At 41.4% G+C, this 24,377-nt stretch overlaps 1 protein-coding gene across 3 annotated transcripts in view; it reads right to left on the reverse strand.

Annotated features, from left to right (window-relative positions):
• Positions 1 to 24,377, reverse strand: part of LOC124719065 (F-box/LRR-repeat protein 7-like) — a 153,633-nt gene that overhangs the window by 30,217 nt on the left and 99,039 nt on the right. For all 3 annotated transcript variants that reach the window (XM_047244746.1, XM_047244747.1, XM_047244745.1), the window contains one exon: positions 5,532 to 5,711. In XM_047244746.1, coding sequence (XP_047100702.1) covers positions 5,532 to 5,711 — 180 coding nt within the window. The remainder of the gene's footprint in view (positions 1 to 5,531; positions 5,712 to 24,377) is intronic.

The following is a 24,377-nucleotide window of genomic DNA, read 5'->3' on the forward strand; positions in this document are numbered from 1 at the left end:
ATTGAACAGTAGGGGGGAAAACTACATCCCTGTCCTCACTCGGTTCTTCACTTTCCACTGCTATTATTCCCTCTCGGCTCTTGTACACGTCGTATATTACCCGTCTCTCCCTATAGCTTACCCCCATTTTCCACAGAATTTCGAACACCTTGCATCATTTTACATTGTCTAATGCTTTTTGCTGACTGTGTCTCGATTTTTCTTTAGTCTTGCTTCCATTATCAACTGCAATGTCAGGACTGCTTCCCTGGTGTCTTTACCTTTCCTAAAGCCAAACTGATCACCATCTAACACATTCTCTACTTTTGTTTCCATTCTTCCGTATATTATTTTTGTGTGAAACTTGGATGCATGAGCTGTTCAGCAGATTGTGTGATAATGTTTGCACTTTTTGGCTCTTGCAATCTATGGAATTGTGTGGATGATGATTTTCCAAAAGTCAGGTGGTATATTGCCAGACTTCTGCATGATACACACCAAGGTGAATAGCCGTTTTGTTGCCATTTTGTCCCCACGACTAGAAATTCTGACGGAATGTTGTCTATCCCATCTGCCTTATTCAATCTCGAGTCTTCCAAAGCTCTTTTAAAATCTCATTCTAATACTGGATCCCCTACCTCTTCTATGTCGACTCCTGTTTCTTCTATCACATCAGACAAATCTTCCCACTCATAGAGGACTTCAACGTACTCTTTCCACCTGTCCATTCTCTCCTCTGCATTAAACAGTGGAATTCCCACTGCATTCTTAATATCAGTGTCCTTGCTTTTAAGTTCACAAAAAAGTTGTTTTGACTTTTCTATATGCGGATGCAGTCCTTCCGACGATCATTTCATTTTCAATTTCTTCACATGTTTCATGCAGCCATTTTGTCTTAGTTTCCCTACACTTCCTGTTTATTCCCATTCCTCAGTGGCTTGTATTTCTGTATTCCTGAATTTTGTTGAACATTTTTGTTCTTCCTTTTTTCATCGATCAACTGAAGTATTTCTTCTATTCCTCATTGTTTCTTCACAGTTACCTTTCTTGTACCTATGCCTTTACTTTAAACTTCTGTGATTGTCCTTTTTAGAGCTGTCCATTCCTCTTTAAGCATACTGCATACTGTGTTATTCTGACCTGCTGCATCTACAGCCTTAGATAACTTCAAGCATGTCTCATTGGTTAGCAGTCCTGCATCTCACTTCTTTGCATATTGATTCTTCCTGATTAGGCTACTCTTCATCACTACTACATTGTGATCTGAGTCATTATATGCTCCTGGGTACGCCTTAGAGTCTGGTTTCTGATTTCGGAATCTCTCTCTGACCATCATGTAATTTAACTGAAATCTTCCCATATCACCCGGTCTTTGTCAAGTATACCTCCTCTTCTTGTGATTCTTGAAGAGAGTATTCGTTATTACGAACTGAAATTTATTACAGAATTCAATTAGTCTTTCTCCTCTCTCATTCCTTGTCCCAAGCCCAAATTCTCCTGTAACCTTTTCTTATACTCCTTCCCCTACTACTGCATCCCAGTCCCCCATGACTATCAGATTTACATCTCCCTTTACGTACTGTATTATCATTTCAATATCTTTATATACTTTCTCTGTCTCTTTATCTTCTGCTTGCAGTGTCAGCATATATACCTGAACTATCATTGTCGGTGTTGATTTGCTGTCGATTCTGACAAGAACAACCTGATCAGTGAACTGTTCACTGTACACACTCTTTGTCCTACCTTCCTATTCATAACGAATCCTACACCTGTTATATCATTTTCTACTGCTGTTGATGTTATCCTATACTCATCTGACCAGAAATCCTTATCTTCTTTCCATTTAACTTCACTGACTCCTGATATATGTAGATTGGCCCTTTGCATTTTCCTTTGCAAATTTTCTAGCTTCCCTACCACATTCAAGCTTCCAGCAATCAACGCCCCGAGTCATACGATGTTATCCTTTCGTTGATTACTCAATCTTTTTCTCATGGTCACTTCCCCCTTGGCAGTCCCTTCCTGGAGATCTGAATGGAGGATTTTTCTGGAATCTTTTACCAATGGAGAGATCACTGTGACACTTTATCAGTTACAGGCCACATGTCCTGCAGATACATGTTACATGTCTTTAATGCAGTGGTTTCCATCGTCTTCTGCATCCTCACACCTTTGATCATTGCGGATTTTTGCGTGTTTAGGGGCATTTTCCCACCCCGAGGACAAGAGTGCCCTGAACCTCCATCTGCACCTCCACCCTCTTCGACAAGGACGCTGGCAGAATGAGGGTGACTTCTTATGCCACAAGTCATAGCCTGCCAATGCTGATCATTTTTATTCAAAATCTGAGCGATGGCGGGATTCAAACCTGGTACCGAGGACAATTGGAGTGATAATCATTGATGCTACCCCTAGAACTTTCCCACTAAATGTGAATGTCGCACAATGGTCCACAATCATCACATGTCGGTTAATGAGACTTTCTGAATGTCCAATGTGTCTTTCACAACAGCACTGACCCCACACACAATACAAATACTTTGAGCTTCCTCCATTGCCTTCAACTCACTATTAAACCCAAAACAGACAATGTGAAAAATGTTGGACCTATTTCCTCTTTCAACTATTTTACAACACTTAAACAATGTTCATAAGTTTCAAGTATGCAAACTCCAACACGTAACATCAAAATAAATACAAGAACTTCAAATAAGAAAGTGACAGTGGATCAGTACAGTCACAGCACCGGGCTGCTACCACACGGTCAGATGGCACTAGATGACAGGGTAGCCACTGTAAGGGCCAGCAAGCTTGCAAGTGTGAACTGTTCTGATATTGACACAGTGACAAGCTGTTCTGCAGAATTGTTTCCGGAAGTTTCTGCTTTTACTGATGTGTTAGAATGTGAAGCGAATTATCTTTGAAGTTCCATCAGATGGATAACTTTAACAGAAAGCTGAAATACAGTGTAAAAACTAGAGGAAGTACTGGACACAACTTTTTGTCTAGATTGTGTGTCTCACCACTGATATAGCACAACTCGAGAAGTCCTCCAGACACTTCCGTATCCTACACCGTGCATACGGATCGGGTTAGAATTGTGAGGGGTGGCCAATTTCATTGCCCCCTAAAGTGAACGACTCGGACTTTTTTAAGTCTCTGCGGTGGCCAAGTTTTTGCACCTAAGAACGTACACCATTCCAGCGTCAATCCTACAGAGGAATCCGTCACTCGTGGTGGTGGCACGTCAGTCTTTCAGCAATCCGTGACCTGACATTTTAATCGGGTGAGAGATACTGGGGACGTGCTGCCTAGGCGTACTGACGACCATCCTCCACATCGAGCTGGGTCAATTTGTATATCATCTTGTCGAGAGATGTCACAGAGGCCCCAAACGGCATGTCACAGCTGGTGGACTTAACTTGTCACAAATGTAAGAAACTACCAGTAGTACAAATAAGTGGTAATCTCATTCTGTATTTGATGCCATCTGGCCTGCACAACAATGACAGAGGCTACCTCGCAAATGTTTTTTCTCCTCTCAGCCTCCACACATTGACAAGTGCACCTTCAAGTAATCACAGAACCAGACGATGTGGTGTAGTGTTGTTGTTGGGCACACTGCTGTCACCACACCTCTCTTTGCTGCAGCAGTGTGGGAAACTGCAACAAAGGTCGCCATGCTACAGTCAGTATCTTGCTCTCAATGAACGAGATATGGCCGTGTGACCCTACGTGACCGAAAGAACAACGTGTCTATCGCCTCGGGCCTCAGTCACTGACGACGGTCGACATCCCGGATCGAACTGAGCACAGGTCTCCTAAACTTATCAATTCCACGTTTGCATTATAATGGGTCGGTGCATAAGTTCGTAGAATTTTTCCGTAAGTTTAATAAACACGACAGATACACATTACAGAGACTTTTGTCATAAATATTCTCCTTTAATATTTACAACAGTCTGCCAATGCTGGGGTAACTTTACCAATATGCGGCAGTATTTTCATTGGGAAATGAAGTTTCTTTAAGATTGTTAAACAGAGTGGAAAAGATGAAAATATGAGGTGCGGAATGACTTCCCAACTCTGTACACTGTTTACTGTCAGTCTACCAGAATGCACGTGGGTGTTATTGTGGAGTGGCATCACTTCGTGCAGTCTTCCTGGCTGTCATTATCACATTGCATCTGCTGGACATCTCGGTTGTTGACAATAAAAGTCAGCAGTGGCAGTTTAACCTCAGGGAAGCAGTTCACAGTACAACAGACTGTCGGCTGTTCCACCACATGCATAACATTATCTTTTGTGAATGCGCACAGGTTTTTATATGAGGAGTTGTTGCTTTGTTTGGGCTCACCCATTCCATTATTTTCCTTATCTTAGCATAAAGACACAATTTCTTCTCACCAGCAACGATACAGCATAGGAACGGTAGGTGTTATTTGCAGCCGACTGACGATGAGCGAGCAGGTATACACATGTGGCCAGCCACTGATTTTTGTGATTTTGGCTTAGATGGTACGATATCTATATATCCGATTTTTCAACCTTCCTCACCACATGTAAATGTCGCACAACGGTGGAATGGTCACCGTTCATTACATTTGCCAGTTCTGGACAACAATGACATGGACCATTGTGCATTATTGTGTTTAAGCAATCAGAATCTGAAGATCTTGCCGAATGCCGAGAGTTACTAGTGTCACAATGACCTAACTTAAAACAAGAAAACCATTTCCTTGCTGTACTCTGTCTGGCGGCATTATCCCTACGTGTGGTACAAATGTTTCTCGTTGCCTCCGCTACTGTCACCCCACTACTGGACTCGATCAGAAGAATAAGTCGAAAATGTTCAGATTTCTCCACTTGGCACTCCATTTTCTAGTGTCCACAGCTCCCCTTTGTCTCCAAATGACAAAATGACAATATGTAAATTCAAATGGCAACAGTGAACCACAAATAAAAAATGACAATTGACAAACGTGTAGAAACTAGAATACAAACATGTAAAACAAAAACTGTACAAGTTATGCACAAACCTAATACCTGTGGGATCCCAAGCGATGCAAGCAGCGCTGTAGTCAAATGATAAACTACCGTGACTTCCGGCCACGATCCTGCAGATGGCACTTTCTGATACTTGCTGGCAGACATTTCTCCATCTTAGATGAGGCAGTAACGTGACCTTCTCACAAACAACATTCACACGTGATTTCTGAATGAGGAACTCGCTATGTAATCTTCCTTTAGATACATAAGATACGTGGAGTTACTTCTGCCCAGTCTGTGTGGCTGCACTGAAATGCTAATTTTCTGCATATCCAAACGTTCAGTACACTACTTGCCAACTTGATATTTGCTGCCTACTGCCGCTACGTATTGCAGTTCTAATCGTCAATAGTTGATTTTCTTTTAGGGTCACGACTTAACGATTCATAATGCAATTTCAAACACCACATTTATGAGTAATTTCTGCAACTGTCAACTGCTGCAGCAGTTATAGTTTCATTGCTCAGTTAAAGTACATTCCAGTGAGCAACACTACTTACATTTCAAGATGTTCCAGATGGTAGATCTGAGAGAAGGCAGTATCAGACAGATTCTCAGCATATTTGATAGACAGCTCTCGCAAAGCAGGGCACCCGTGGCTGATGGCAATCACTGCGTCATCATCCAGTTTGCACCCATTATGTAGATGTAGCACTCTCAGCTTTGGCAGCCCTCCATTCCTTAAAAGAAAATGGAGTACATAGTTTACGTTGTGCCACATAATTTTGTATTAATAATGGTTGGTGGGGAAGGGGGAAATAGGGAGGGAGGGAGGGAGGGGGAGGGGGGGAGAGAGAGAGGGAGAGGGAGAGAGAGAGAGAGAGAGAGAGAGAGAGAGAGAGCAATCTTGACACTATCTGTTTGCAAGAAGATGACACAACCTGCTTGCCAATTTTGACAACCTTGCCATGCTAATTGAATCCAGCTGGAAAGAAAATCTCATGGAAAGATTTAAATCATAACACTACATTGTCCAGAAATGTCCAAGTCATAGATCACAACAGCCTACATGATTTGGATAAGGTAGTATTGTTAGAACACTGAAAAGTAATGCATTTGTAGTTGTTAAGTGTACTATTTTCCCAGAGAACAAATATTTGATTTTGACTGGTTCAAGACATACTTGATCCATCACAATTGTGACCACTCTGATATGGAGGTGGTTGTTACACAGGGGAGGGGGAACCCTGACAGTAAGGTAATATTAGTGTAGGCAATATCAATTTCAGCAAAATTTTCCCTAATAACTGGAGCCAGAAAAGCAATGTTGGGGAGCTATGGCTGAAAAATGACAACCAATCAGCAATGAGCACACAGAAGTTTTTTTTGTGTGTGTGTGTGTGTGTGTGTGTGTGTGTGTGTGTGTGTGTGTGTGATTTTTTGTCAGAATAAGGTGTACTTGTCAGACTCACTCTACATTAGCAATAATTAAAAACATGTGGCCTTTAGATTTCATCATTGCACCTTACAGTACCACACATCCATCATTGTGCAACGCTGTTTCTCCAGTACAAATTATTATTTTAAAACATTAATGACATTATGGTACAATTAGCATAGTTGATTTGTTATTCGAGCATTAGCCAGTCGACATGAAAAAACTTCACATATAATGTAACTGGCCACAGACAAGAATTTACAGTTGACCTGGATTTGACTGATCAGCAGACAACAGTATCTGTTAATTTAAAAGCACACACATTTCTGTGTGCTTGCCGCCTTTTGGCTGCCCCTCCACAACGGTGCAGTTATGACCTATGGTTATTCAGAAAATTCTGCTCAATTTGACATCCTCTACCATCCTCCAAAGTAATCAACATGCTTTTTTTCTTTCTCTTACATTACATTGTCTCACAAGTTTATTCGCTTTTCATTACAGTACAATCACAAAGAACATCTGGGAACACAACTCCGTGCGGCACGGCTACGACAAAGTGTTTGCTTACACACTTCACACATGAGGTCGTGCACAATATAACTAAATAAGGTGGATTGGTTTTGTAAATAAACTATTTATTTCTTGCAGTATACATCATAATTGTTGACAATATACTGCCATTCTCTAGGAGCTTGTAAATGCCTTTCTTTCAAAATATGTGAGTTTTCAGGTTGACAAACTCTTCGAGATTCATTCTGTTGTCTTCCAAGGAGGTGATGTATTTGCCACTCAGAAAATTCTGCAGGGAATAAGACACATGAAAGTCAGAGGGGGTGGAGTCTAGTGAATATGGCAGTTGGGATAACACGTCCCACTCAAAAGAACACACCTTTTGATGGGTCACCATAGAGGTATGTGGTCTGGCATTACGGTATGTGTCCCACATACGGTCATTTCTCATCGACTGCTGCCTCGAGACGAGCAAACTGTGAAGAGCATCTCCTGGAAGTGGTAGTCTCATTTGGAAGAAGTTCGTAATACGGGATGCCTTTACAATCCCACCAGAGGCATAGCAGAGCCCCTCTTATATGCAGCCCCAGTTTAGAAACCGACAGTGGTGGCTATTCTGTCTCGTGCCACAATTTACTCTTCCAGGCGTTGTTGCACACAATCCACTTCTCACTTCCAGTCAACAGCCCTTCCAGAAAAGGAGCATTCTGATTGTGTTTCAATAAGGAGTCACAGATGAACACGCACTGAATCAAATTCAGCTTCACTCAGTTCACAAGGAACCCATACATCACAAATATTTCTGTAACCCTTCTTCCTCAAGCTCCTGGCTACAGTAGCATAAATGACATTGAGCTCCAATGCCAGCAACAGCGTTGTCATTCGTGGATTGTTGACTATCGTGTCATTAAGCCTTTCCACCTCTGTAGCCATTGGCTGTCCAGATTAAGGTTTGTCTGTTAGGGCAAACTTCCCAGCTTCAAACTGACTAAACCACTTTTGACATGCTTGAGCCATTATTGCATTGTCTCCATATACAGCACAACTCTTCTTCCAGCACTGTGATGCAATTTTCAGCTTACGATAGCATAACAGAAAAAGATGTCGGGAATGTTCCATCTTGCTTTCCATAGCTTGCAAACACACATTCACACTGTTCCATCCAATGCCAAGCACAAACACACACTAACATATCCAACGACATGTCATGTTGTTGACCTCAACGTCATAGGAGCAGTTACGCAACTATGCTACCCTGGGGGGCATGGTTTTTCTCGTACGACTGAGATTGTGAAAATAAGCATTTCTGGAAATGTATACAACAGAGCTGATCCAGATGTAAGGTTCCCTAAGAGCTCCAGGTAGGCGAAATCCATCAACACCACTGTGCGTGGCTGTTCCCCCACTCTCAATTCCTCCCAGCTGTACTTAACGGTGCTGCTCAGTACTGGCTCAGCAGCTGCGCGCAATGGAGGTGCCCTCAGTTGATCCCGCCAAACGCAACATTCGTTCCGTAATTCTGTTTCTGCACACGAAAGGGACTCCACCAGTGGATATTTATCGTCAATTAACACAAGTGTATGGTGACAAGTGTATGTCTGTTCAACACGTCCGAAAATGATGCCGGGAGTTTAGTGCCGGTCGGAAGGAGGTCCACGATGAAGTACAGAGTGGAAGACCTCCAGTTCTGGAGGCAATTATCGAGATGGTTCAACACGAAGTGCTTCGAGAGTGAGGAATCACTGTCTGAGAACTTGTTGCTTGGGTTCCTGGGAGTTCTTATTGTTCATTGGCAGTTGAAAGAGCTTTGACAGAAAAATTGGGGTATCACAAGTGTTGCACTCAATGGGTACCACGTATGCTGACAGCAGAACACAAGGAGAAATGCCTTCACTGTGCTCACCAGTTTTCTCCAAAGTGTCAAGAAGATAAGGAAAGGCTATCGGATTCCATCGTTATGGGAGACGAAATGTGGGTGTTTCATTTCACTCCTGAAAGGAAAGAAAAATCCAAACAATGGCGTCACTCAGTATCACCAGTCACAAAGAAGTTCAAACAAACTCCTTCTGCTGGCAAAGTCACAGCCACTGTGTTTGTTTTGGAATCACAAGCAGATACTGGTGACTGATTTCATGGAACTTGGGACAACAACCAGCTCAGACAGTTCCTGTGAAACACTACAAAAATTCAGGCAAACTATCCAGAACTGCCGGAGAGGACAATTGACAGAAGGTGCAATGCTGATTCAGGATAACACCTGACATCACGTCTCCTGCCAAACTCAGGGACATCTGACAGTGTTTGGTTGGTCTGTCATACCCCACTCACCACACAGTCTGAAATTAGCACCTAGTGATCATCATTTGTTCCCTAAGTTAAAGGAACACTCGGAAAGCAAATGCTTCCAGAGCGACGATGAAGTCAAAGAAGAGGTGAAATGTTTCCTCAATGGCTTGGTGACAGTTCTATGACTTAGGGATACAGAAATTGGAACAGCATCTACAAAAATGTATAGAAAAATATGGCGATTACGTAGGAAAATAGAGCTAAGTTTCTTCTTTCCAACAATGACAATTTCTAAGAGGTTAATTATTCTGTCTTTTTGTAAAAAAAACCTTACTTCCAGGTCAGCCATCATACTTCACAACTTGGACAACTCATGTTTGATCCTTGGTCCAAACACTATTTTTGTGCTCCTCCCTCTTCCCCACGCACAAGCGCACGCGCATGAGGAGGGGGGGAGGAGCACAAAAAGATCAAACATGAGTTATATACACACACACACACACACACACACACACACAGAGATTAGATTAGTACTTGTTCCATAGATCATGAATATGACACTTCGTAATGATGTGGAACGTGTTAGGTTAATAAAAGGTGTCTATACAAGATATTAAATTAGTAAAAATATTACATGACACTCAATTTTTTTTTGAGGTTGGGAAATTACCCACTTACTATATCCAAAAATTCATCTAATGAGTAGAAGGAGTTGCCATTAAGAAATTCTTTTAATTTCCTTTTAAATGCTATATGGCTATCTGTCAGACTTTTGATGCTATTAGGTAAGTGACCAAAGACTTTTGTGGCAGCATAATTTGTCCCCTTCTGAGTCAAAGTTAGATTTAACCTTGAGTAGTGAAGATCATCCTTTCTCCTAGTGTTGTAGCCATGTACACTGCTATTACTTTTGAATTCATTTGGATTGTTAATAACATATTTCATAAGTGAATATAAATATTGTGAGGCTACAGTGAAGATTTCTAGCTCTTTAAATAAGTGTCTGCAGGATGATCTTGGATGAGCTCCAGCAATTATTCTGATTACACGCTTTTGTGCAATGAACACTCTTTTACTCAATGATGAGTTACCCCAGAATATGATGCCATACGAAAGCAGAGAATGAAAATAGGCATGGCAAGCTAATTTACTCAGATGTATATCTCCAAAATTTGCAATGACCCTAATAGCATAAGTGGCTGAACTCAAACGTTTCAGCAGATCCTCAGTGTGTTTTTTTCCAGTTCAACCCCTCATCAATGCATACACCTAGAAATTTTGAATATTCTACATTAGCTACCGATTTCTGATCGAAGTCTATATTTATTAATGGGGTCACTCCATTTACTGTGTGGAACTGTATATACTGTGTTTTGTCAAAGTTTAATGAGAACCCATTTGCAGAGGACCACTTAACGATTTTCTGAAAAACATCGTTTACAATTTCACCAGTTAATTCTTGTCTGTCGGGTGTGATAGCTATACTTGTATCATTGGCAAAAAGTACCAGCTTTGCATCTTCGTGAATATAGAATGGCAAGTCATTAATATAATTTAAGAACAGCAGAGGACCCAAGACTGAACCTTGTGGCACCCCATTCTTGATTGTTTCCCACTTTGAGAAATCACCAGTTTTTTGCATATTATGTGAACTGTTTATTTCAACTTTCTGCACTCCTCCGGTTAGGTATGATTTAAACCATTTGAGCACTGTCCTATTCATACCACAGTACTTGAGCTTATCTAGAAGTATTCCACGATTTACACAATCAAAAGCCTTTGATAGATCACAAAAAATCCCAACGGGTGACTTCCGGTTACTCAGAGCATTTAATATTTCATTAGTGAAAGTATATATAGCATTTTCCGTTGAAAAACTCTTCTGGAAACCAAACTGACATTTTGTTAAAACTTTATTTTTACAAAGGTGTGAAGCTACTCTACAATACATTACTTTTTCAAGAATTTTGGATAAGGCAGTTAGAAGAGAGATTGGGTGGTAGTTGTTGACATCAGACGTATCCCCTTTTTTATGCAGTGGTATAACAATGGCATACTTCAGTCTATCTGGGAAAATACCCTACTTCAGAGAGCTATTACATATGTGGCTAAGAATCCCCCTTATTTCTTGGGAACAAGCTTTTATTATCCTGCTGGAAATGCCATCAATCCCATGTGAGCTTTTATTCTTGAGAGAGTTTATTATCTTCCTAATTTCAGATGGAAAGGTGGGTGGAATTTCAATTGTATCAAATGGTGTGGGTAAGGCCTCTTCCATTAACTGCCTTGCTTCTTCTAATGAACATTTAGATCCTATTTTCTCTACAACATTTAGAAAATGATTATTCAAAATGCTTTCGACTTCCGGCTTCTTGTTTATCAAGTTTCCATTTGCTTTGATGGTGATGCCGTCATCCTGTACTCTTGGTTGTCCTGTCTCCCTTGTAATAATATTCCAAATTGTTTTGATCTTGTTATCAGAGGTATTAATCTCAGACATGATGCACATGCTTCTGGACTTTTTAATAACCTTTCTTAATGTAGCACAGTAGTTTTTATAATATTTGGCTGTTTCTGGGTCATTGCTCTTTCTTGTTGTTAGATACAGTTCCCTTTTGTGGTTACAAGATATTTTTATTCCTTTAGTAAGCCAAGGTTTTTTGCATAGTTTCTTATAATTAGATTTAACTACTTTCTTGGGGAAACAGTTTTCAAATTTTCTTACAAGTGTATCATGAAATAAGTTATATTTTAAATTAGTATCAGGTTCCTTGTACACCTCATCCCAGTCTAACTGCTGAAGATTTTCTCTGAAATTTCTAACTGTTGAGTCATTAACTGAACGCACAACTTTGGAGGGTAGTTTTGAATTACTGAATGGAGCTATGTCATATACTGTAACTAGCTGAGCATCATGATCAGAAAGCCCATTCTCAACAGGACAAGAATTTATGAATAAGAAAAATCAAGCAAACACAATATATATATTTCAATGACTCACTGATTTTCTTGCTGCCATGCAAGTCTTCACATTATGTTAGAAGGAATTCACGGCATGGGAGTAGAAAAAGCTGAGAAATTCACTGCATTGAGCACACTGCATGAATACTGCTAACTTGTCTTTTGTTTACGAAGATAGCACTCTCGGTGGTTAATCTTGCCATGTACCCTACATACAATAATGTAGTGAGAACTACAAATCAGTCTGTAAAACCTACTGCAAGAAGTGTGAGTCGAACCCAAGTTAACTGATTGTGTTGTGTTACTCAATTCCTGTAAATAAAATGCACTAGTTTCTGATCAAAAACTTGAAGTTTTTGAAAGAAATCATTCGATGAGCTTCACACACACACACACACACACACACACACACACACACACACACACACACACACACCTGTGCCAGCTGGATACACAATTTTTGCGTGTGCGGGCAAGGTTTTTTTTATTTTATTTTATTTTATTTCATTAAGGACGACTTTCTGCCTGAAAGCTTTACATGTTTATCAGTCTTATTTTGCCTGTCGGCAGCTCAGCGCCTCCTCCATGTGATGAGTAGGGATCTATCCTTTCCATAATATTGCTGTTATTCCAACCTGGACATTCCTTTATTGAATATTACCTAGACGTTGTGATAAAAGTTAGCATCTACAATATGATTTAGCTGTAACTACTACTGTTTCAGAAACCTGTACATTGCCACTTATTTTCACAAATGTGCTATACTTGTTATATGACTTTGGAGTAATTACTTCACTTTCACGTACTACTACTACTACTACTACTACTCACACCTTCCGTATCTATTACCTACACCTATATGTGATTCTTCATTATCTTACTTTTCATTACTTTTCACATGATTACACTAATGGTTCCTATATGTTACAATTTTTGATTTTCTGTTGTACTCTGTCTTTCCCTTTTATAGCAATAATTTTTTTTCTGTTTTTATGTCTAGATTCAAAGTTTTATCTGACATGTTGTAGCAACTTTCAACACTGAAAGCATGAAGCAGCATTAGCTGTATCTTTGCCTTGGTCTCTCCGTCTGTCTATGATCAGATACTCTGACCTGATTTTCTTACAATTAGTTATAGCTGGACACAGCCTCTTTTGTGCAAAGATACCAGTTTGATTCTATAGATGTTCAGTAGTTCAGGCAGGGCAGTGTTTACACAGATTGCCATATAGATATGATACGTGAATAACATTGATTTTTGTATCTGTATTAGTTTATACCACATCCTGTAAAACTGAATGGACTTCATGTATTTCTGTTTGTTTCATGCTTTGTTTTGACATGTACAGATATCATAACAACGGTTTGAAGCAAACCAGTACTAATAACTATAAAAGATGTCTAAACACCTGCACTTCACAAAATTTAAACTCACAGCAGCTCACATCCCTTGCCCAATGCCACAGTTTGCAAGTGCCTTCTTCTCCAAGTACATCTACAACAGATCAAAATCAGTAATTCTTTACTCTCTTAGTAACCATCAGGTTCCATACCTGAAATGTGTGAATAAGACAGTGTTTCAAATGGCTCTGAGCACTATGGGACTTAACATCTGTGGTCATCAGTCCCCTAGAACTTAGAACTACTTAAACCTAACTAACCTAAGGACATCACACACATCCACGCTCGAGGCAGGATTCGAGCCTGCGACCGTAGCGATTCCAGACTGAAGCGCCTAGAACCGCTCGGCCACAGCGGCCAGCAATGTGTGAATAAAACAGGCTCAAACGTTAACATTTTCACAATTCCACCTGCTTAAAAAATGATCTCACATCACGACCTCACACCCAAATTACTTCTGAAAAATGAGGGACAGTGACTCTCGTCCTTTAACGGGCACTACTTCAGAGCGGCTGTAAACACTCCGGCTGAAGTTTGTCAAAATTGGTAGATCAGTGTCTGTTCTCTGCTTACCAGAATTCTAAGAAGAAACAACAAATTACATGTGTTGAAGTGTGACATTTGATTTGGATACATTAAAGACAGTGGCAGACATGCTCTGAAGCTGCAACCAAACGAGTTTCATTCCTTTCGAGTGAAGATTCAACGACACCAAAATCATTTGCGATAATATCTTCTGGTAAACCTCATTTACGATAAAACTAAAATGTTTATTTCCAAATTTAAAGAAAATGAACTGTAACTGACAGACGCAAGTGATAAGATACAATCAGTATTCCTAGATTGCCAAGAGGTATTTGAGACTGCACCACACTGTTCACTGATAACCTGGAATGGATGGGGCAGGTGAGGGTCTACTAATTTACAGGAAGTTCTATAAAATATTACAGTACCCGTGTACCACACTGAACTACACTGAATAACCTCTTGTTAGAGGACTAAGCACCTACTGCAATCCTGTGCAATAGGAACTACACAATTGAACAGCAATACAGAACAGACGATGTGCGAGGCAGGTAGAGAGAGGGACAATAGAGCAGGGGCGGGGGAAGATCCCTCAGTGTTGCCCGAGGGAGTGACCGGGGACGTGGCGGGGACAGGAAGGTGGGCCGTCGAGTGCAGACTGCGAGACTGTCAGAAGGAGAGGAGGGGGAGAGGAGAGAAGGGGGGAAGGGGAAAGAACTGTGCTGGTGCACTAGTGGAACAGAAAGTAAGGAGGGCTGGAGAGGCAGTGGAGAAGGACAGAGAGAGGCAGACGGAGGGCAGGGACTAGCAGAGAATGACAAGGCCAGGGGGATGTGTTGCAAAGATACTTCCCACCTGTACAGCTGAGAAAATGTGATTACGGTGAGAAGAATCCGTACGGCACAGACAGTGAAGTATTCACTGAAGTCAAGAGTGCCGAGTCAGATGGCACGCTCGGCATCTGGACGGTCTAGCCGTGTCGGTCACAGTCGAGCGGTGGGTATTCGTGTGGAGAGAGTGCTCGTTAGTGCCCACGTACTATGCAGTATGGTGGTTGTAGCTAAGTAGGTAGACCACACGGGTCCTTTCACAGGTAATTCTGCCTTTGATGGGGTGGAAGATGTCTGCAGTGGGTGGTAGTGGGAGGAAGTATGGGAGATGTCTTGCAGCCTCACATCTAGATCTATTACAGGGGTATACAGGGTGTCCATAAAGTCCCTTTATAACTTCAAAATGTTATTACAATGGCAGTTGTTGAAATATTTTAACAAAATTTCTTTTATTGTAATCACTTTTTACTAAAAATTTTATATATACTAAAATTTTGTGTTTCAGATACCCTGTTGATGGAAGGGACTGAAGCTCTACGCAATGGCAGCTCCTCAAGAGAAGCAACGATGTGTGTCCTGGTTTACTGAGACAAAATCGGATGTTCAGACTCGACGGAACTTCAGAACGAAGTACGGAAGAGATCCACCATCGCACCCTTCGATCTGTGCGTAGCACAAAAAATTTATGGAGACAGGGACAGTGTCGGATAAAGCGAGGAGCGGGCGACCGAGAACACTGACCGCGTTTTAAATGTCTTTGCCCGTTCACCTACGAAATCCATCCGCACTGCTGCCAGACAGTTGCAACTACCACATTCAACTGTGCATAAGGTCCTCCAAAAGAACTTACAGTTGTACACTTACAAAGTGCAACTGTTACCGACACTTGAGCCAAATGACAAGCCAAAACGGGCAGAGTTTGCACTCGACATGCCGGAATGTCTTTCGGAGGACAAAGCATTCCTCGAGCGAGTTTCTTTCAGTGACGAGGAAACTTTTCATGTTTCTGGGACATTAAACAGACACAATGTGAGAATCTGGGGATCTGAACACACTCCCATGAGACTAGAGAGCTTGACCGGGATAGTCCAAAGTGAATGTGTGGTGTGGAATCGTGTGCAATAACTAGTCCGTTTTTCTTCAAGAGTCAACAATTACTGCAGATGTTTACCTTGACCTTCTGACTGAATATGTAGCACCACAACTGATTGACTTACAACCAACTATCATTTTCCAGCAAGATGGTGCACCACCACATTGGGGACTGCACGTTCGTCGGCTCCTCAATGAAACATTTCCAGGTAGTTGGATTGGAAGGGGTGGGCCAATTCCTCAGCCACAGTGTTCGCCAGATATCACTCCCTCGTACTTTTTTTAATGGGGATGTGTAAAGGATATCGTGTATCAAACACAGATGCTAACTCGAAGCAAAGGATTCGTAATGCCATTGCCACCATCGATGATGCTTTGCTACAGCAAACGTGGAAAGAAATCGTGTACCGTCTCGACAAGCTTCGTGTAACTAAAAGGCGCCCGTACAGAGGTCTATTAAACACTGTCAAAAAAACTTTTATAAACACTGATTACAACAAAAGAAATGTTAAAATATTTTAACAACTGCCATTGTAATAAAATTTTGAAGTTGTAAAGGAACTTTATGGACACCCTGTATAATAGACACGTGTCAAGGAGTTGGAAAGAGGTACGGAAGAGAGACGGACAAAATACTGCTTGGGTTGGCTCAGTGAGATGAGTGAGCAAGATTGTGGTGAGGATATTTCTCATTTACAGGTGCAACAAGAGATATTATAAATTCTGTTGGAGAACGTGATTCAGTTGCTCCACTGCTGGGTCGTACTGAGTCACCAGGGAGATAGGCGAGTGTTAGGTGAGACAAGGGTGTAGTCAGGAATGCCCCAGAGAAGTGTAATAGGATCTCTGTTGTTCGTTATATACATAAACGATTTGGCAGACACGGGGGGCAGCAATCTGCGGTTGTTCGCTGATGATGTTGTGATGTACGGTAAGGATTCAAAGTTGAGTGACTGTAGGAAGATACTAGACGACTTAAACAAAATTTCTAGTTGTGATGAATGGCAGCCAGCCTTAAATGTGGGAAAATGTAAGTTATTACAGATGAGTAGAAAGATCACACCTGTAATGTTCAGATACAGTATTGCTAGTGTCCTGCTTGACAGTCATGTCGTTTAAATATCTGGGCATAACACTGCAAGGCAATATGAGGTGGAACGAGCATGTGAGAAGTGGTAGGGAATGCAAATTGTCAACTTCTGTTTATTGGCAGAGTTTTAGGAAACAGTGGTCGACCTGTAAAGGAGACCGCATATAGAACACTGGTGTGACCTATTCTTGAGTACTGCTCGAGTGTTTGGGATCCCTACCAGGTCAGATAGAAGGTAAACACTGAAGCAATTCAGGGGCAGGCGGCTAGATTTGTTACTGGTAGATTTGACCAACATGTAAGTGTTATTTAGATACCTTGGGAACTCGAATGGGAATGCCAAGAGGGCAGCTCTTTTTGAGGAACACTGATGAGAAAATTTAGAAAAAGGGCATTTCAAGCTCACTGCCAAATAATTCTACCACCACTGACATAAATTGTGTGCAAGGACCGTGAAGATAAGATATGAGAAACTAGGGCTCATATGAAGCCATATAGACAGTCTTTTTTTCCCTTGCTATATTTGCAAGTGGATAGGAAGAAAAATGACAGGTAGTAGTACTCCGCCACACACCGTACAGTGGTTTGTGGAGTATCAACGTAGATGTAGAACAACTTACAGCACACAGCAGCTGCCTGCACATACCTTAGGTGCATGATATGTGTCACCTGTTTCTCCCGGACATTCAAAAAACTGATCCACCACCTCATTTCACCCATACATTTTTCCCACTTCACACGGTCCTGCTTAACAACCGCCCCCCCCCCCCCCCCCCTGCCAATATCCAGGAATGCACCATACTGACTTGGCCCAATCCATTTACACCAACTGTCGCCACTCAGCTCTACCTGCCAACTTGTACCCCACATAATTCTTATTAGGGGAGTTCTACAGCTGTTGCTGTATCCCCAATATCTACTGCCAAAGCCCTTGACCTTGCTAGTCTGTCTCACCCTTTCTTCTGTGCAATTATTGTCTGTATTTACTTTTACTTTTAATTTGTTTGTGGTATCATCCCGTTTTCAACTCTTTCTTGTTTCATTTCCTTCATGGTTTTCTTCTAGACTTTGTATGGTTCCTCTTTTTTCCCTTCTTCATGGTTTTAAGAGTCCCTTGTATTCTTATTCATTTTAAAAACCTTTCACTGTTGATCCTCACTCCTTCCATTTGCACCAATACAGAAAAGTTTCCCTTTTCTCCAGCCAGGACATATACTCACACACTGTTCCCATGGTGTTGCCTAGCTCCTAGAATCACCCTGTAATGGCACTGACAAATAGACCTCATTTTGTTACATTATACACTATAGTTGAGTTAAAAAGCGTTTACCTTATATAGTACTAGGTTAGGTGTTGTGATCAATAATCGATGTTGACATTGTATGTTCTTTGTAGCTTATGACCGTGATCTTTGGTCTACAACAGGTTTTTGGCCACTCGAGTTTTGGCTGCAGTCGAGTTTTGGCAAGAAATGTGTGTTTTTGTTACAAATCAAACGTGGAATACTGCGTCATGATTTCATTATTCCAGTGGACCCAGAGCAGGAAAGGAATCATCGCCTAGACAACGAGAAGCCACATGGACAATACAGACTCAGCAGCATCAACAAAGGAAACACCATGGCAGCTCTTCAAAAGTACTATACAGCCATTAGTCACACCGTAATGGTGTCCATATGGAGATAACTTTTCCAGGATAAATACCTTCCAGTATAGAAGAGAGGGTTCATGACAACTGGGGGCTCGTCCGGGATTAAGACATTTATATGTACTGGATTGACGAAATCTGTTTGCCGGAGTAAAAAATACGTTTTTATTGTGTCTAATGACCACGTGGTACCAAGAAGTGCAATACATGGCAGTCAATGGAGACAAAACGAAACAGTAAAGTGGACTGAGCACACGAGTGAGGTCCCAGACCGAAAAGATAAGTGCATCTGTGTAGTGCTGTTTATTCCTTTTATTATTTTGTTTGTTAAATTTTACACAAATGACCATTGTGAAACAGGAAAGTGGTGCTGAATCCGAGCAGGATTGTGAAAATTTGTTAGTCTTTGGGGATATAGACATGTCGATAAAAACGGAAGATGAGTCAGTCAATGAAGCGGATCAAAGTCTTAATTCATCAGAACGTGAGATGTCGGACATAAAATCGCTGTTACAAATGAAACAATCGTCAGCTTTAAATTAAACAGTTGCAGCATGCTTACAAGTTAATGAAGAACAATTACAAAACATGAATCAGACGGTTGCGGACAGTTTTCGGGTCATAAATCAGAATGTATCGTGTCTAGAGTGAGCGATGAACAAAAACATTGATAATGTCTTACTTTGGGGTAATAAACTTCGCAGTGATATATCCAAGATAGACAAGAAACTTAGCAAGGCGGAAAAAAAGATTTTGGCAGTAGAATCTAAAGTGGGGGAAGTAAAATCTAGTCTGAGTAACAAAATTCAGTCTGTAAAAAATGAACTGCTCACAGACAAAGAGAAAATTCAAAGTGTTTTGTTAATGTTAATAGTTAAATAGATACAGTTTGTGTAAATGTAAAAGCTATGGCAGTAGATGTTGAAAGTAAAGTAGATTCAAAACTAACTGTTGTGAATGATAAACTGGAAACAGTCAGTAACACAGTAAAACTCCACGAGATTGAAACTAAGACAAACGTTAGTGAACTAAAAAGTACAGTATCAGACTTGAATCAGAAGTTTGAAATATTTAGCAATGACATCATCGTCGTCATGGTCTTCAGTCCAGAGACTGGTTTGATGCAGCTCTCCATGCTACTCTATCCTGTGCAAGCTTCTTCATCTCCCAGTACCTATTGCAACCTACATCCTTCTGAATCTGTTTAGTGTATTCATCTCTTGGTCTCCCTCTACGATTTTTCCCTCCACACTGCCCTCCAATACTAAACTGGTGATCCTTTGATGCCTCAGAATATGGCCTACCAACGGATCCCTTCTTCTAGTCAAGTTGTGCCACAAATTTCTCTTCTCCCCAATTCTATTCAATACCTCCTCATTAGTTATGTGTTCTACCCATCTAATCTTCAGCATTCTTCTGTAGCACCACATTTCGAAAGCTTCTATTCACTTCTTGTCTAAACTATTTATCATCCATGTTTCACTTCCATACATGGCTACACTCCATACAAATACTTCCAGAAACGACTTCCTGACACGTAAATCTATATTCGATGTTAACAAAATTTCTCTTCTCCAGAAACGCTTTCCTTGCCATTGCCAGTCTACATTTTATATCCTCTCTACTTCGACCATCATCAGTTATTTTGCTCCCCAAATAGCAAAACTCATTTACTACTTTAAGCATCTCATTTCCTAATCTAATTCCCACAGCATTACCCGATTTAATTTGGCTACATTCCATTATCCTCATTTTGATTTTGTTGATGTTCATCTTATATCCTCCTTTCAAGACACTGTCCATTCCGTCCAGCTGCTTTTCCAGGTCATTTGGTGTGTCTAACAGAATTACAATGTCATCGGAGAACCTCAAAGTTTTTATTTCTTCTCCATGGATTTTAATTCCTACTTTGAATTTTTCTTTTGTTTCCTTTACTACTTGCTCAATATACAGAGTGAATAACATCGGTGATAGGCGACAACCCTGTCTCACTCCCTTCCCAACCGCTGCTTCCCTTTCATGCCCCTCGACTCTTATAACTGCCATCTGGTTTCTGTACAAATTGTAAATAGCCGTTCGCTCCCTGTATTTTACCCCAGCCACCTTCAGAATTTGAAAGAGAATATTCCGATCAACATTGTCAAAAGCTTCCTCTAAGTCTACAAATGCTAGAAATGTACGTTTGCCTTTCCTTAATCTATTCTCTAAGCTAAGTCGTAAGGTCAGTATTGCCTCATGTGTTCCAACATTTCTACGGAATCCACACTGATCTTCCCCGAGGTCGGCTTCTACCAGTTTTCCATTCATCTGTAAAGAATTCGTGTTAGTATTTTGCAGCTGTGGCTTATTAAACTGATAGTTTGGTAATTTTCACACCTGTCAGCACCTGCTTTCTTTGGGATTGGAATTATTATATTCTTCTTGAAATCTGAGGGTATTTCACCTGTCTCATACTTCTTGCTCACCAGATGGTAGAGTTTTGTCAGGGCTGGCTCTCCCAAGGCTATCAGTAGTTCTAATGGAATGTTGTTTACTCCCGATGATGTAGCTAACAAAAATTTTTCTATGAACACATGTACCTTATTATCCAATATTCCAGTTAAAAACTTTTCTAATGAGTGTAGTTTGCATCCTGTCAACTTTCTGCAGAATTGTAGAGACAACTTTTTGCCCTATAGGGGTGAAAGTTTCAAAATCAAATTTGTAACAAAATTTTTTGAGGGGGAATCTTTATCATGGGCCGATCAAAATTTTTCTATGGGCATGTCTTATTCAGAATTTGAAACTGAGTTCTTAAAACGGTTTGGTCTGAAACTGAACAAACCAGGATAAAGAGTAAGTTCCTGAATGGACCAAATTGTAGGAAAACACAGGGGACTATGAAACAGTTTTGTAAAAATCAATTGAAGAAACTTGTACATTTGAGTCAACTCTTTGATGAGCTCACACAGATAGATGCTTTAAAGAGAAGGTTGCCAACAGATGTGCAATGGGACCTAGTTTATGGACCAGGTGACAACATTGACAATTTCTGAACTACGTGGACAAACTAGACAGGATTATAGACAAAGTGGGGAAACCAAAAAACTATTTCAATCACAGAGAGGTGGGGATCATAGTTGGGGAAACACTAATTTTAACAGAAGGGAAAACAGGAGATCTAACAACCATAGTTTTCATCATAGGGAACAAAATAGTCACAACAACTGTTATATCCTAGCCAGTAATGCCACCCGAGCCCGCTGCCAAAAGGTTGGCAGCATCAAAGTCCGGACGCCGTCCGCATAAGCAGCGCCAGCGATACAGGAAATCGCCGCAAGTCTGCGCGCCCCACCGCTGGCTTCTGGGTTCTTAAGCACTGGAGTCGCGAGCGCTAGCACAGTTCTGTATTCGCCGCTCAGTTGTATACTCGCCACCGAATTGTGTACTTGTTAGTCAGTTGTGTGTTCATCGCAGCAGAGTTGTTGTTTGTCGTCAGCCGACGCTGACCTAGCCGCTCCGACTCGAACTAGACAGATCTCTGTAGACACGGAGTTCACTATTGTGTTTCTGTATCTTCGTCAATAAAGATAAGTACCGACTTTTATTTAATCAGAGTGTTTGGGTTTTCATCTTTCTGTTCACTGTTCCAGCGGACCGGTCGGCCCGCTATTAAAAGTGTGGCGGTGACTTCGTAAGCCGTTTCTACAGCGAATTGTGTGTTGCTACAAACGCCGCCACAAAACTGGCGACGAGGACTTCCGAACTCGTGTGCAGGGCTGGTTCAACTTGTTCTTGTTATACTAATTATAGAGATAAAATTTTGGGGGCTGGTTTAATTTGTGTTCACTATGTCTGCCGAATTACAACAGTTGATCTTGTTACAGAGTCAGCAAATACAAAGTCTGGTGGAAGCAATCGCCAAACAAGCGGCTAATCCTCCAACACAAAAGGAACAAGCACAGGCAGCACCACCTTTCCGTGCTTTTGATGCATCAAGAGAAGAATGGCGAGAGTATTTCGCGCAGTTGCAGGCGCACATGACAGTCTACAAAATCACAGGTACTGAGCGGCAGCTTTATTTAATTTCCACTGCAGGTGTGGAAGTCTACCGACTACTTTGTAAGTTGTTCCCGGAATCCCAGCCAGAAGCTTTAGACTATGACGTTGTTGTTAACAAGCTTGCTGAGTATTTCGAGTCGCGAGTTCATGTGGCAGCAGCCAGATTCAAGTTCTTCAGATTAAAGAAACTGCCACATCAATCTAATAAACAATGGTTAACAGATTTACGGGGCCTCACCTGTCAGTGCCGATTTAATTGTGTGTGTGGAGCTTCCTACAGCGATGTCATGCTACGAGACGCTATTACTCAAAACATTGCAGATTCTCGTATTTGTGCTGCTATCTTAAAGTTGGCTGACCCGTCATTAGAGACTGTGATGAACATCATTGAAGCCCAAGATACTTTTGATTATGCTGAGTGTGAGTTAGATCGGCCATGTTTTTCTCAAATTGCCCGTGCTAAGCAAGTTATGTCACGCCCGCGGCCCCACCGGTAGAGTCAGACTGTAAACACTAGCCGGCCGCGTCATGTTAAACACATTCGTCAGCCGCGTGTGCAAAATGATAGAGTTAAGTCTTGCCCTAAGTGTGTTCTGGCTCATCCTCGTGAACGTTGCCCGTTAAGAAACGCGGTTTGTCACTTTTGTCAAAGGAAAGGCCACATCCAGACTGTTTGTTTGCGTAAACGCATGAACAATTCTACTGCTGCCCAGCCCATGGATATTCATGTTCTTCAAAGCCAGCCCGCCCAGAAGATCGCGTTTAAAGACTCTTCCACGGTTCGTGTGGGTAATAAACTTGTTCGCAATAAGCCACCCACCCAGCCCTCTGCTACACGACCCAAGCGTAATTCAAACGCTGTAAAAAGTAATGTACAGACCGCAAGTGAAGCGGGAGTTGTTGTTCCACCCGCCCAACCCACGAGTTGTTGTAAGCAGCGACCACGCGCTAAACGCGCTGATTTTGTGTCTTCCGCCTCCACTGCACCGATCCAGAGACAGTGTAATAAACTATTTGTGAAGCTACGCATACAGGATAAGACCTTCAATTTTCAATTAGACACTGGTGCGTCTGTGACTCTCATAAATAGTGCTACGTATGCGGCTATCGGCCGCCCTAAACTTTCAGCGGCAAAATATTCTTTGGCTACTTATAGTGGAGAACAAATTCCTGTGTTAGGTGTATGTAGCGTGCCAGCCACATTCCGTGGCAATACAAAAACAGTTTCATTCACAGTGCTCCGCGCTACAGACAGTGTAAAGATTTTCGGATTAGACTGTTTTGACTTGTTTGGCCTGTCTATCCAGGACAATGTGTTGCAAATTAATTCTGTTGTTGTTCCTCAAGACAGCATAACCGATTTGTGTAAACGATACAGTGACATATTTAGAGACGAACTAGGTTGTGCTGCGAACTTTGCCGCTCATATTACGTTAAAAGATAATGCTCAGCCTCGATTTTGTCGTGCTCGTCCAGTGCCTCACGCCCTCCGGGCACCTGTAGAAGATGAACTTCGTCGTTGGCAAAACAACGGTGTTATTCAATCCGTTTCAGCGAGCCAGTGGGCTTCTCCCTTAGTTATTAT

The sequence above is a fragment of the Schistocerca piceifrons genome, chromosome 10 (assembly GCF_021461385.2).
Source record: "Schistocerca piceifrons isolate TAMUIC-IGC-003096 chromosome 10, iqSchPice1.1, whole genome shotgun sequence".
NCBI classification, from domain to species: domain Eukaryota; kingdom Metazoa; phylum Arthropoda; class Insecta; order Orthoptera; family Acrididae; genus Schistocerca; species Schistocerca piceifrons.